Consider the following 13,595-nt stretch of genomic DNA (forward strand, 5'->3'; position numbering starts at 1 on the left):
ATATTTTTTTGTAAACTTTCGTAAGAGAATAACTTTGAAATAACATGCCACATTTAAATTTGCTGAGAATTGCATACGAAAACGAAGGAAAACTATCATTTTATAAGATGATGAGTAAACATCTTTCGAAAAGGGTGTAAAACATAGTGGTTTTTAGTATTATTCGGAGGTGTAAATTCATTCAGTTTTGCATCATACACAACCGATCCTTTTCTCTGAAAGGCTTAACAGAATCTCATACGTAGTCCAAAATATGAATGAGTTTAACATTGGTACTGATTAGGTCTCGATTTCCAGTTGAAACTTTAGTTATGGAAAGTATTTTTATAAATAAAATAATACTCCAATTACATTTCGAAGAAATGTATGAGCCAAATAGTTTCATGTTGGATGTAATTTCCGAATAATTGCAAATAAAACTAAATTACTTACTCGTTTCATTCATATTTTTGCACTGCTAAACTTTTTTCGAGAAGAAAATGAAGTTTTTGTTGGAGGCTACGACTCGCTGGCTTTTTTCATTACGCAGTTGTGCAGCGTGTGTAACTTCCTTCGTTACCGCCCGCTCAGTAGCACGGAAACTCTACCCTAACCCCAGGGTCGGCACAACCCTCGCCGTGTGGTTTCTCAATGTGCAAAGGGGGAAAATCACTTTTTGATCCTACTCTACGTTTTATTTGGCACTCTAACCTGAAGGTCCCTAACGTCCCTAATACCCTATTAAAAATCACAAAGAAATTGACTTACGCTTGTAGGTGTGTAAAGTGTAGGGCCCGTTGCGCACCTGCCGCTGCCGATATCCTCTACCGGTGACTGTAACTCGAACCAAGGCGATCTTCTTCCGGATCCCTGCTGGTCTAATGGAAGTCATACGTTCTGGAACTCGGACGCTCAACCGTGTTGAATCGGATGGCCGGTTGTCGACTCGTTGGCCCGGAAAAGCACGTGGGTAACCCTCCTGGCCTTCGGAGAACGTCGGCACTGGTCTCGATCCGAAATATGACCCGTAATTGACGATAATACGAACGTTGCGAAACCTAATTGATTTCGGTTGCATCGACTTTAACGGTTTAATGGGTTTTCACTTTATTGCCATCAATCGATGATAGCGGGTTTTACTTATAAACTTTTTCCGAAAACAGTGTCCAAGTTTTAGTCGTGTGGATGGTTTGCTGTTCCAAGTCCAAGTCCAAGTGACGATCGAGTCTGTTGCCGAGTTTCCCGGAACCTAGCCTCCGATTTCCCATTAATCAGCCGTGGTTACCGAATCAACTTCAGTTCTCTGGAGTATGGGTGTTAGTGGGTGTTTGTGGTGTGTACTGTTGTGTGAGCTGAATATAAACCCTAGTTTGTGCAGAGTTTTTCAATTTGATCGTTGTGCCTTCTGTCTAGTTAAAGCAATTTTAATATTTGCATAAATCATGCTAATTTAAATTTATTTTATGATTATTGATTTTAAGTTTGACATATATATCTAGTAGTTCGTTTTAATATTTATTTTAATCCTATCTAACTAAATATTAATAAGTGATTTTACCACATATATATTTAAATTAATCCGTAGGGTCATGATAAAGCACAGTGAACCTGCGAAAAGTGAACGAAAGGTCACACGTGCCCCAACACAGTGTGGTAGTGTGACAAAAACCACAGGCACTTTTTCAAAAGTACCATTCCGATTAATCAATTATTTTTTCCAGCAACTATTTTGCGTCGTGATAATCTAATGAATCGACTGATGTTATTCTTTTAGAGCTTTGAACAGGTTTGATATGAATAAACTGGTTTATGTTTATTACCTTCACCAACAGGCCCCTTGGCCCCAATGGTGGTTGCTTAAACTAATTACATTTTAAAATTGACAACATTTTCACTTTTATCGCATTCCGCGTCCTGTTGAAGTCAAAGGCCGTCGCCACACTGTTAAAAATTCGTTGGAGTCCGGTATCAGCGCTCTGGCAACCATAGTTGGTTCTCCTGCACGGAACTCGCAGAAGGGAGTTATTGCGTAGAGCTCGAACGCGGGCTTGAAGATCCAGACGTCCGAGGATTGTAGGGCAATCCACTCTGGCAGAGAGTAAGTCCGAGACGAACAGGGCTCGAGAGCAGTCCCTCCGAATGCTGAGTGTATCGAGGTGTATTAGCTGGCAACGGTTTTCATAGCTCGGCAGCTGAAATCTGTTTCGCCATGTAAGGTGACGAAGGGCGAAGCGTATGAACCTGCGTTGGACAGCCTCGATTCTGTCAATCTCGTTCTGGTAGTACGGATTCCAAATAGCTGAACAATATTCTAACGTTGAGCGGACCAACGCGCAGTAAAGCGATTTAAGACAATATACGTCCCTGAAGTTTTTCGCAATGCGGAAGATGAACCCAAGCTGACGTGATGCCTTATCCACGATGTATGACGTATGTGGTTTGAATGTTAATGCCGAATCCATGATGACTCCGAGATCTTTGATGTGAGAGTGTCTTGGAATGCTCGAGCCGAAGAAATGGTAGTTAAACTGAGTGGATTGGCGTTTCCGCGTGAACGTAACGATTGAGCATTTGCTCGGGTTTAAAACCATTCTGTTTAGATCACACCACGTACTAAAGCTGTTCAGTTCCCTCTGAAGAAGCTCGGCATCGGTTTTATCCCGTATTTGTTGAAAAAATTTCATGTCGTCGGCGAAAGAAAGGCGGGGTCCTTGTAATGTGAAATTGACGTCATTAAAGTAGAGGAGGAATATTACTGGACTGAGATGGCTTCCTTGTGGTATGCCGGATGTAGCGAAGAATGGTGCAGATAGACAGTCCTTAATGCTGATTTGGAGTTGCCTTCCATCGAGGTAGGAACGAAACCAGCACAGAAGTTGTCCATGAATGCCGAGTTTGTCCAGCTTCGCTATTGCAATATCATGGTTGATTTTGTCGAAGGCCGCAGATAGATACATATAAATAGCATCGGTTTGCAATCCGTCAGCGAATCCATCCATTACATATGTTGTGAACGAGAGCAGGTTTGTCGTTGTCGATCGTTTAGGCATGAAACCGTGTTGGTCATCTGCAATGTAGTGTTTGCAGTGAAAGAAAATAGGATCTAACACAACCAGCTCGAACAGTTTTGATACAGCACTTAAACACGAGATTCCCCGATATTTGTCAATGTTCGATTTGTTTCCTTTTTTATGAACTGGAAACATGTGCGCTACTTTCCAGCAGCAAGGGAATGTACCAGTAGTGAGTGATGGCTCGAAGACTCGCCGAAGTGGTTGAAGAAGCCCGCTGATGCTCTTTTTGACAAAAATCGATGAAACACCATCTGGACCCGGGGAACAAGATGCTTTCAGTTTGGCATTTGCTGCAAGAATGGCAGCATTATCGACACAAATTCGGTTGATGGTTCGTCCTAGCGAAGGAGTTAAATTAGCGGCGGCAGCGACTTGTTGTAGTGACAGGCGCTCGTTGGAAAAAAACGCCTGAAAATTTGTCGGAGAACAGTTGGCAAATTTCCTTAGTGTCGGTACCTAAAACTCCGTTAAACGACATACAAGATGGCAAACTGGATTCTTTTCGCTGCTCGTTAACATACTTCCAGAACGACTTGGGCTTGGATTTCAGTTGACGCTTGACGTTTCGCTGGTGTCTAAAAAAGGCGCGTCTGCTTTGTTGTTTGTATTCGTGGTTGAGTTGAAAGTAGTGATTTCGTAATGCAAGTGTCCTATGCTTCGAGAATTTTTTAAATGCAGCTCGTTTGGCAGATTTTAAACGTCTAAGGACGGTTGATTGCCAGGGAGGGTGTTCATCGGGACTAATTGTTCGTTTTGGTACATGGCGGTCGATAAGGTAGTTAAGAATACTAGAAAACGTCATCGCTGCTTCGTTCGCGTCGTCATTGTTAATATTTTCGTCCCAGTTTATATCCAACAGCGTGCTAACGATGCTGTCGTAGTCAGCGTTTTTAAAATCGTAGACGATAGAGCTTGAGACGTCTTCAAAATTCACTCCTAGGTTACCAGCGAATACAAGATGTAGTGGGGGATGATGACGCACCTGCTTAACTAAAGGAGTCGGTGCAGTGCAGCAGTACGGAGCGCAGTCCCGGGCACTTACAAAGCAGAGGTCCAATGTACGTCCATTATCGTTGGTGACATTATTAATTAGCCGAAGAGTTGCGCTGCTGTAGTTGTCCAAAATACAACTGGCATTGTTAATAAGCGCAGATTTTTCGATATCCAATCGTAGAAAACCATTACTTGCTTGGCACCACGTCAAGCCAGGTAAGTTGAAGTCGCCCAGTATAACGATATCATCAGACGGGGCGGCGATCGAGGCGATAAAAGAAACGGAGGAAAGATGTACATCGATCAGGCTGGAATCACGAATTCTGTCAGGTGGAAAATACACAACGCACAGGAACAGATTGCGATCGGCAAGTTTCACTGATATCCACACTTGCTCGGAACTCGCCCACCGGTCATCGTTGATCACTCGGGCTTTTATACCACGGCGAACGGCGATAAGCACACCACCGCCTGATGTCTTGTGGCTGTTGAGGGCATTGCGGTCACAGCGGTAGACATGGAATGTTGAACCAAAGACCTGGCGAGACAGAGTACGGTTGTCGAGCCACGTCTCGGTCAAGGCGATAACGTCGTAACAGCAACCCGTCGTCGCGAGCAAATGCCAACCATTTCTCTCGACGACGACGATAGTCGTATTTTGGGGTGCGACGCAGTTGATTCGGGATGTCTCGAATCCCCCACCACAGTCGACCAGGCGACCATGAACCGTTCCGATACTGTTCGGGGGATTGACGAAAAGATCTTCCTACACGGCAACATGGCTTCGCTCTCTGCTGTACCCGATCCGTCCTCCAACAACATCGAGGTTTACTACCAGAATGTTGGTGGCTTAAATTCATCAACGGATCATCATCTGATAACAAGATGTCGGAGCAAAAGGCAAAAAACTTGAAGCGAAGAATACATCAGCGCTTGAAGTGTTCGGAACAGATGTTTTTTATTTATTTATTTATTAACAGATTAAGGCCGAAGTGGCCTGTGCCGTATACAAAAGATTCCTCCATTCCACTCGGTCCATGGCCGCGCGTCGCCAGCCACGCAGTCTGCGAAGGGTCCGCAAATCGTCTTCCACCTGGTCGATCCATCGTGCTCGCTGCGCGCCACGTCTTCTTGTACCGGTCGGATTGCAATTGAGAACCGTTTTCACCGGGCTATTGTCCGACATTCTGGCTACGTGCCCGGCCCACCGTAGTCGTCCGATTTTCGCGGTATGACAGATGGGCGGCTCCCCCAACAGCTGATGCAGCTCATGGTTCATTCGCCGTCTTCATGTGCCGTCTTCCATCTGCACTCCACCGTAGATGGTACGCAGCACTTTCCGTTCGAAGACACCAAGTGCACGTTGGTCCTCCATGAGCATGGTCCAGGTCTCGTGCCCGTAGAGAACTACCGGTCTAATCAGCGTCTTGTAGATGGTCAACTTCGTACGACGGCGAATTCTGTTCGACCGAAGTGTCTTGCGGAGGCCAAAGTAAGCACGATTTCCTGCCACGATGCGTCTACGAATCTCTCTGCTGGTATCATTGTCGGCGGTCACCAGTGAGCCCAAGTACACGAACTCTTCAACCACCTCGATTTCGTCGCCACCGATGCAAACTCGAAGCGGGCGGTTCTCATTCTCTTCTCGTGAACCTCTTCCTATCATGTACTTTGTTTTCGACGTGTTGATGGCAAGTCCGACGCGCTTGGCTTCTCTTTTCAGTCTGATGTAGGCTTCCTCCATCTTCTCAAAGTTTCGTGCAATAATATCAACGTCATCGGCGAAGCCAAGTAGCTGAACGGACTTTGTAAAAATCGTACCACTCGTGTCGATCCCTGCTCTTCTTATTACACCTTCCAGCGCGATGTTGAATAACAGACACGAGAGACCATCACCTTGCCGTAACCCTCTGCGTGATTCGAAGGGACTCGAGAGCGTCCCTGAGACACGTACTACGCACATCACCCGATCCATCGTCGCCTTCACTAATCGCGTCAGTTTGTCCGGGAATCCGTACTCGTGCATAATCTGCCATAGCTGATCTCGATCGATAGTGTCGTATGCGGCTTTGAAGTCGATGAACAAATGATGTGTGGGCACATTGTACTCGCGGCATTTCTGCAGTACTTGACGAAGAGCGAACACCTGGTCCGTGGTAGATCGTTCGCTCATGAAACCCGCCTGGTACTGCCCCACGAACTCTCTTGCAATTGGTGATAGTCGACGGCATAGTATTTGGGAGAGTACCTTGTAGGCGGCGTTCAGCACGGTGATTGCTCGGTAATTACAGCAATCCAGCTTGTCGCCCTTTTTGTAGATAGGACACACGACACCTTCCATCCACTCCTCCGGTAAAATCTCCTCCTCCCAAATCTTGGTAATCACCCAGTACAGCGCTTTAGCCAGTGGCTCGCCACCGTGTTTTAGTAGCTCGCTTGGTATTTGGTCAACCCCAGCGGCTTTATTATTTTTGAGCCGGCTAATCTCCTCCTGGATTTCTTGGAGATCCGGAGCCGGTAGTGTAATGTCTTCCGCGCGTGCTCCCAGGTGCGTTACCGTGCCATCCTCGTCGTCTGCTGCATCGCCATTCAGGTGTTCTTCGTAGTGCTGCCGCCACCTCTGGATCACCTCACACTGGTCCGTGAGAAGATTCCCGTTTGTATCTCTGCACATGTCGGCCTGTGGTACGTGGCCCCTGCGCGAGCGGTTCAACTTCTCGTAGAATTTCCGTGTGTCTTTAGCGCGGTACAGCTGCTCCATCGCTTCGCGATCTCGGTCTTCCTGCTGGCGCTTTTTGGTCCGGAAAACCGAGTTCTGCCTGTTCCGTGCCTGTTTATATCGCGCCTCGTTCGCCCTCGTGCGGTGTTGCAGCATTCTCGCCCATGCTGCATTCTTCTCTTCGACTAACTGCTCGCATTCGCCGTCGTACCAGTCGCTTCTTCGAACAGATGTATACTTGCCATTTGCGGCAGGTTGGAAGACCCTTTCACCCATCCCACACACAGGACCGGGACGACTGATGATCGCTGGCTGCAAGTGCTCGACTGTGGCGGGGGGATCGAGGGCTTCCATAGTGCCAACTGCGGTGCGTCCCAGTATGCGTTGGAACCCGATGGCGGAATGCGGAGAGCAGGAACGGGGTGGTAGCAGCTTGCGGCGAGAGTCGTACGATGAGCTAGAAGCGTGAATCGGTTCAACCGTTGTATCGTTACAATTTTTATAATACTTGCCGAGAAAGGCGGCTTGGAAGACCCTTTCCCCACCCACACATACAGGACCGGGACGACTGATGAACGCTGGCGGCAAGGGCTCGACTGTAGCGGGGGGATCGAGGGCTTCCATAGTACCAACTGCGTTGCATCCCAGTATGCGATCGGCATCGATACTCCTTCACAAGGGCGGTGTGGCTTGGTATAGTGGCATGGCCAATCGTTGCGGAGTCCTCTGCAGGACCATTGATGGGCCGGGTTGCATTAGAGAGGTACATGCTTCTTTTGGAGGCGGTGGAAAATCAGTCGGCGGGCTCCAAATGTTCTGGGTACGGCTGTCTTTAAATTCCCTGAGCAGTATGCCTTGCGGCTATGTGTCAGGATTAAGAGCTGCATCACGGTACTTTGGGTGAACTCCAACTTTGAAGGATATGAAGTTCAACGTACTGACGTCTATGCCTTTTTTAACAAGCGGAATAACCTTTATCTCCTCGTTAAAATTTAGTCCTTCTTTAGACATTTTTTCGACAGTCTCTTTGCTAACGCTAGGATGAAAGCGGAAAAGATACATCCAGAGCAGCGGCGCGGGAGGTGGAACCGTAACAATGTTGCTATTATCGACTAGCTTTCGACCACCAACAAGAATATTGCTCGGATCAGGGCCATCCTCGCGACGACGCTTCTGAGGTGGTCGAGAGGTACCGGAGTTTGGCCGGACTGGAGTAGCTGTTGAAACCTTCCTAGCCAGACGCGAAATTTGCTGGTTATTTTTGGATAACTCGGCCTTTAGTTCAGCTCAGACGTCATCCGTTTTCCCAGCGATAGCAGCGATAACACATCCAAGTGAAGAAACGGTATCGCGAAAGCGAGCAAACTTCATCAGCTTGACACATTCATTGCACATCAAAAATAAGTTTGGGTTTTCCGCAAGTTTTTTCAAAAACGGCTTGTTAAGTTGTTTCCCACATTGCATATGTACCACATTTTTGCAATAACCCATACATTCAATAAAGTCGTCATCCGATTTGACGGTTTTCGCGCAGTGATCGCATGCACTTGCCATAATGCGTGCCGATCTGAGAATGCGAACAATGAAATATAGATGGCGCTGCGTTCGATGGAAAGTTTTGGTGGTTAAGTCACAGAAGTTCACTCAGTTACGTTCTTCGCTGATTTTTTCGCAACACAATAGCAAACAGGAGACACTTTCACACTGCACAATAACAATGTTAAACACAAAATACTGAGTCGATTAACACGACAAACAACGATAAAAACTTCACAAATCTCGTCAAAAAGTAAAAATAGTTGGAGCGATTTATGTAAACAACTAATCGGTAGGAATACACTGAACCAAAAAAAAATATGAATAAACTGGTGGTAAAGCTGAATATAATTTTTCCTACACACATTCAAAAAAGGTGTCTTGAACCTTAAGTACTCCATCAATTCAGTGCCATTCAAATTGATATCTGAGCTGCCCTATATTAAAGTGGGTTTTTGCATCACTCGTGGTTATGAGTAGAAACCTATTTCTGCCACAGTATGCTATAACCCCTTTGAAATCATCAGAAGGATATGATTTCTTGTGCGGAAAATCTGCCGGACAATAAACGTATTTCCGGTTGATTTTATCAACAGTCCTATTGACTGTGACAGTACAAATATCGCGAGTGGTGAGATCAACTATAATATATGCGTCAATAGTACTATTCGCAAGTATTCACGAAGCGTTTCACGTGGATTCGTCATGCCATTTGTGTAGAAAGCTATGAAGACATAGACAGATATAACATAGATTTTACCTTTGTGGAAATACGATTCTTGAACTAAACCTATGAAAGCACTTTCTTCCTGCACAAGGGGGGATGGATTCATAATTGCTATACAAGGAATTTGCGTTTCGGATTTGATCTCGTCAGTATCCGGCACTTACTTAGTCACATGACTGAGCTGGCACCGGATTGATCATAGCTCCAAAAACGAAAACACAATTTGTGTTTCTGAGCAAACCTCCAATTCTTCATGATGTCCCGCAAGAAAAGGTGATCTGATTAAGCTAATGAGAATTAATTAAATCGAAACTTGGTTTGGCTTAGCAAACCAATGCAATATGCTATATTTCTTCTCATTGGAGAAAAAATTAGGGAAAATCTATTTTTCTCCACTAAGAAGAAAATTATTTGAAACCATACACGCGCGTGAGGGCCTGTAACCTATAACTAAATTAGTTATGGAATTTGCATTTCGACTTCGTCTCATCAGAATTAAATCCTTTGAGGAGAAATATACCATCGTTTGTATTGCATTGGCTTGCTAAGTGCTTAATGATTATCGCTGGCTTTTATATATGTTTTAATCAAACAATATTTACCAATTTATCTGTGATATATAATGACGAGTCTGACACATCTATGGAGGGAATAGTTAAAAAATGTGAAACAACTGAATAGCTCAATAGGCAAAATAATTTGGGGCCATACACTAATTACGTAAGGGCATATGGGGGGAGCGGGAGTTTCAAAATATCTTACAAATTCTTATCTGTGGGGGAGGGAGGGTTTGTTCTTTCTTACGTAATATCATAAAAAAGTATGAAAATGAAATCAATAAGAAAAATATTCTTTACACAAGAATTATTTATTATTTGTGCCATGAACATTTTCTATGTCAAACAAAATTAGCACATATTGTACATCATGGCCAAGGAAGGGTGGACCTGGAATTGAAGTGTTTTGCAACAGCAGGATATGTTAAATTAATTATGTAATTTTGTTTATTGTTGCCATCGTGAAGAGCGTCTTAATTGTCGATGGTGTTAGAGCAGTTACATCAATATCTTGACGCTTGGTGGCACATTGGTCTGTTCGGGAACTGGGGTCACCGTATGCCTTACAAGTTAAGAAGTGCTGACACTCTTCGTGTTGATGGCCAATATTCTTCTATTCATACTTTTTGTTCAAACCGCAAGGTATTCGGAAAATGTTCTGTCATGCGATTGTGACAGATCTTTTGGGCCGAATATTTCCAGAGTGTGAACTGTATTTTACTTCAAGAAAATTCGAAGATGTCGGAGCTATGCGTACGATAATCGTCACAGTTGGAGCTCAGAATAAATTCATGCCAGAACAGGTTATAAATTCTTTTGAGTTCTGCATCACAAGAAAATAGATTCAAAGGAAGTGGAATATAGCGAAGCAGATTATGTGGACCAGATTGGCTTTTCTAAATATCACCCAATAGTTGTTCTACTAGGATGCAAATAAAATTACTACAGATGAATGCAGTTAAATTTTGTCATGAATTTTCTTGAAATAATTCTATAAGTATCGTTTTCGCTATCTTATTTAATGAATTAACAATATGATTTTTTAATTACGAAAATCATGATAAGATCTTATGAAGGGGGGAGGGAGAGTTCGTCAAAATCTTACGAATTCTTATCTGGGGAGGAGGGGGAGGTTGGAATGTTCTAAAAATGCCTTACGTAATTAGTGTACGGTCCCTTTCTGCGAAAAGTTTGAATACAAAAAAAACTTGCCGGAAAATGTTTGAAAATGCCTATAAATATTTCTCTTGTCTCTTTTTACAGCAAGTTGTTGAGCTAAACGGATACGTGATCATTCTAGTGGAAAGTCGCGATGGAAAAATCAAACTCTACGGTAGTCCTGCGGATAAGGACAACCTCGAAGTCGCTGATGAAATTTTGGACGTTAATGAACGAAAACTGGAGGACTCACCGAGAGCCGAGGTGATCAAACATATACATGAGGTAAGAAATAGTACTGCTAAACGGTATGAGTTTGCCATTATGTACAATTTTCTTCTTTCCTTTACAGTGCATTCAATCATGTATGATAAAACTCCGCGTCAAACGGCGGAGTGATTCGAGATTGGGTAAGTGCAGCCCTAGTAATGTTATTTGAGATATTTTTGTTTCAGTTTGTGAGCGATTGAAACAGTTAGACTTTCAAAATCATATTCAGATGGCAGCACATGTAAAATTAAGTTGAAATTTCGATAAAGATAAAATACTGCTGGCTTTTTAACACTTTGTCTTTGATTTTACTCCGTGAGCAGATGAGGGTTCTGACTTCACAAAGCTACTTGTGAGTGTAAGCTTTTACACACGTAAGTTAAACGTGTGTTCACAGCCCGAAACAAGTTTTCACCTTTACTCTTTGCTGGTGTTGCAATTAACTTTACCACATCTGGACGGTTAAAAAGCACTCCAATGACTTACACAAGTGAATGGCTGCTCCGGGTTCCAGCGGCTAGCACGTAATCTGAAATGGCATGAATTCGACGACACTGCCGCGCCATACCAAAGCACAGGAAAAGGCAAAAATGTGTTGCTCGCTGAAATCTCATAACAGAGTGCAGCTTGGCTCCATGAGCTCAACTACACAGTATCGACAAACGACATCAACGACGAAGGGAAAAAAGTCTTTTCTGATCAATTCACCTGAGTTGGCATTTGCCATCTTTGGTATAGTCTACTTCCACGTGAGCAACATGGACAAATTGCACCTATTCAAATGCGAATTTTAAATTTTTTATCAAATTTTTAAATCAAATGCGGCTGCAGGAAAAATTATCTGTTTACACCAGAATATTTTCAGTTTCTCATGATACTTAAAAACTTATTGTTGAATAAAATTCAAAAAATATTTAAGACAGATGTCTTGAAGAATGCAGATGTGTTGGCGTATCACGATAAAAAATGTTTTGGCTTTAATATAAAATTTTCTTGATGAGAGAACAATTTATGAACAAGCATTTTCTCAATTCAACAATGTGAGTAGGCGGGCGAATGACCTTAAAGGTTAAAGATCCAAATAAACAAACAAACAATGTAAATAGATTCGATGATGAAACACTGGATTTGTGGTCTTGACATACACATTTTTTACGCGGTTTTTTACGCAGATTTTGAAATTTACGCGGTTTTTGAAATTTACGCGGTTTTTATTTACGCGGATTTTGTTTAATTTACGCGGTATCCATTAACGAGGTTCCCATTAACGCGGATTCTTAAATTTACAGGTCTTCATTTACGCGGATTTTGAAATTTACGCGGTTTTCATTTACGCAGATTTTGAAATTTACGCGGTTTTCATTTACGCGAATTTTGAAATTTACGCGGATTTTGAAATTTACGCGGTGTATACCCCGCGTAAAAAAACCCGAGTGTATATTTTTTTTATTTAAACCGTTTCTGAATCATCAATTTATATGCATAATGCACAATAATTGCAATATTTCACCGCATAAAAGGATCAATCTTAAGGAATGGTTTTCCGACAATTTTTATATTTCAATAAGTTGCTGAACTCTGAATTGTTTTTTACTATTTTTTTCTCTCTTCAGTTTCAATCCGTAAATACACATTGTCCTGTAACATATGCGTGCACAACCACTTTCATTTGGGGAGTACTAATCAATCATTTATTCTTTTTACTATGGTGTCATTTCATTATTATTATTTTGTTTATCGATCATCTACCTTTGCAGCTAAGAGAAATGAAATACATAAAACAGAAAGACGAATAGTGTTTCATTTTAAGTTTATAACTGATCCTATGTTTTTCAAATTCATATATTTCGTTTCAATTTAACGAATATAATTTATACGTAACTTGCTATTGTGCGGTGCCAGTGAGGGGAGGGGAAACATTTGTTTTCTTGTCAACTGGATCCTGGGAGTCATTCACGTCACTAACGTTATCTTACACGTTCATGTAGTTTTAACCCTTCGGCAGTTGTGTCCTAATCTGATGCTCTACAAAAATTTTGCCCGAATTTCAGAAAGTTATACTTTCAGGGCACTAGGCGACTTCCGGAGAGTTAAAATGGTTCAAAAATCTTTCGCCTTAGTATTAATAGAAAACAGTTTAAACTTTTAAATATCTCCTAGTTCTAATAAATTTACAATGTAAAACACAAATTGTCGGATAGCTAACGCATCAAATAAATAAACTGATAAAAAGTGACTTTGCTATTAGCTGTCTCTTTAATGTTGTTGGCTGTTGGTTTGGAAGTATCGGTCGCTTTTTTGCAGATGTCGTTATTGTGTGAGCAGCAGTCCCAAATTTTGCAACCATCTGTGGCTCAGGTGATGGTAATGGAAACTGTGTATAGAACTGACGTACTTAGACTGAGAAGTTTTATCTCTAAAGTAATTCGCTTTTTTCGAATTATAAAAATGTGTTTACCAAATTATTTAACCCTATATGTGGGGTTGGGAATTGAACCCAGATGAGTTACCTAGAACGCCTGTCCTTGTTTTGCAGAAGCTTGATGTTTTGTAAAGTATGGTAAGGTAGGAAGGAATAGGTT

The 13,595-nt window shown here is 42.7% G+C and overlaps 1 protein-coding gene and 1 long non-coding RNA gene across 8 annotated transcripts in view; one reads left to right on the top strand and one right to left on the bottom strand.

The window, feature by feature from the left end:
• The window catches only part of LOC131683409 (protein PALS1), a 141,280-nt gene that overhangs the window by 10,841 nt on the left and 116,844 nt on the right, over window positions 1-13,595 (top strand). For all 7 annotated transcript variants that reach the window (XM_058965376.1, XM_058965377.1, XM_058965375.1 and 4 more), the window contains 2 exons: window positions 10,849-11,028; window positions 11,096-11,153. In XM_058965376.1, the coding sequence (XP_058821359.1) occupies window positions 10,849-11,028; window positions 11,096-11,153 (238 nt within the window). The remainder of the gene's footprint in view (window positions 1-10,848; window positions 11,029-11,095; window positions 11,154-13,595) is intronic.
• LOC131683411 (uncharacterized) overlaps window positions 1-13,595 on the bottom strand; it is a 148,551-nt gene that overhangs the window by 7,615 nt on the left and 127,341 nt on the right. The window lies entirely within an intron of this gene.

The sequence above is a fragment of the Topomyia yanbarensis genome, chromosome 2 (genome assembly GCF_030247195.1).
Source record: "Topomyia yanbarensis strain Yona2022 chromosome 2, ASM3024719v1, whole genome shotgun sequence".
NCBI classification, from domain to species: domain Eukaryota; kingdom Metazoa; phylum Arthropoda; class Insecta; order Diptera; family Culicidae; genus Topomyia; species Topomyia yanbarensis.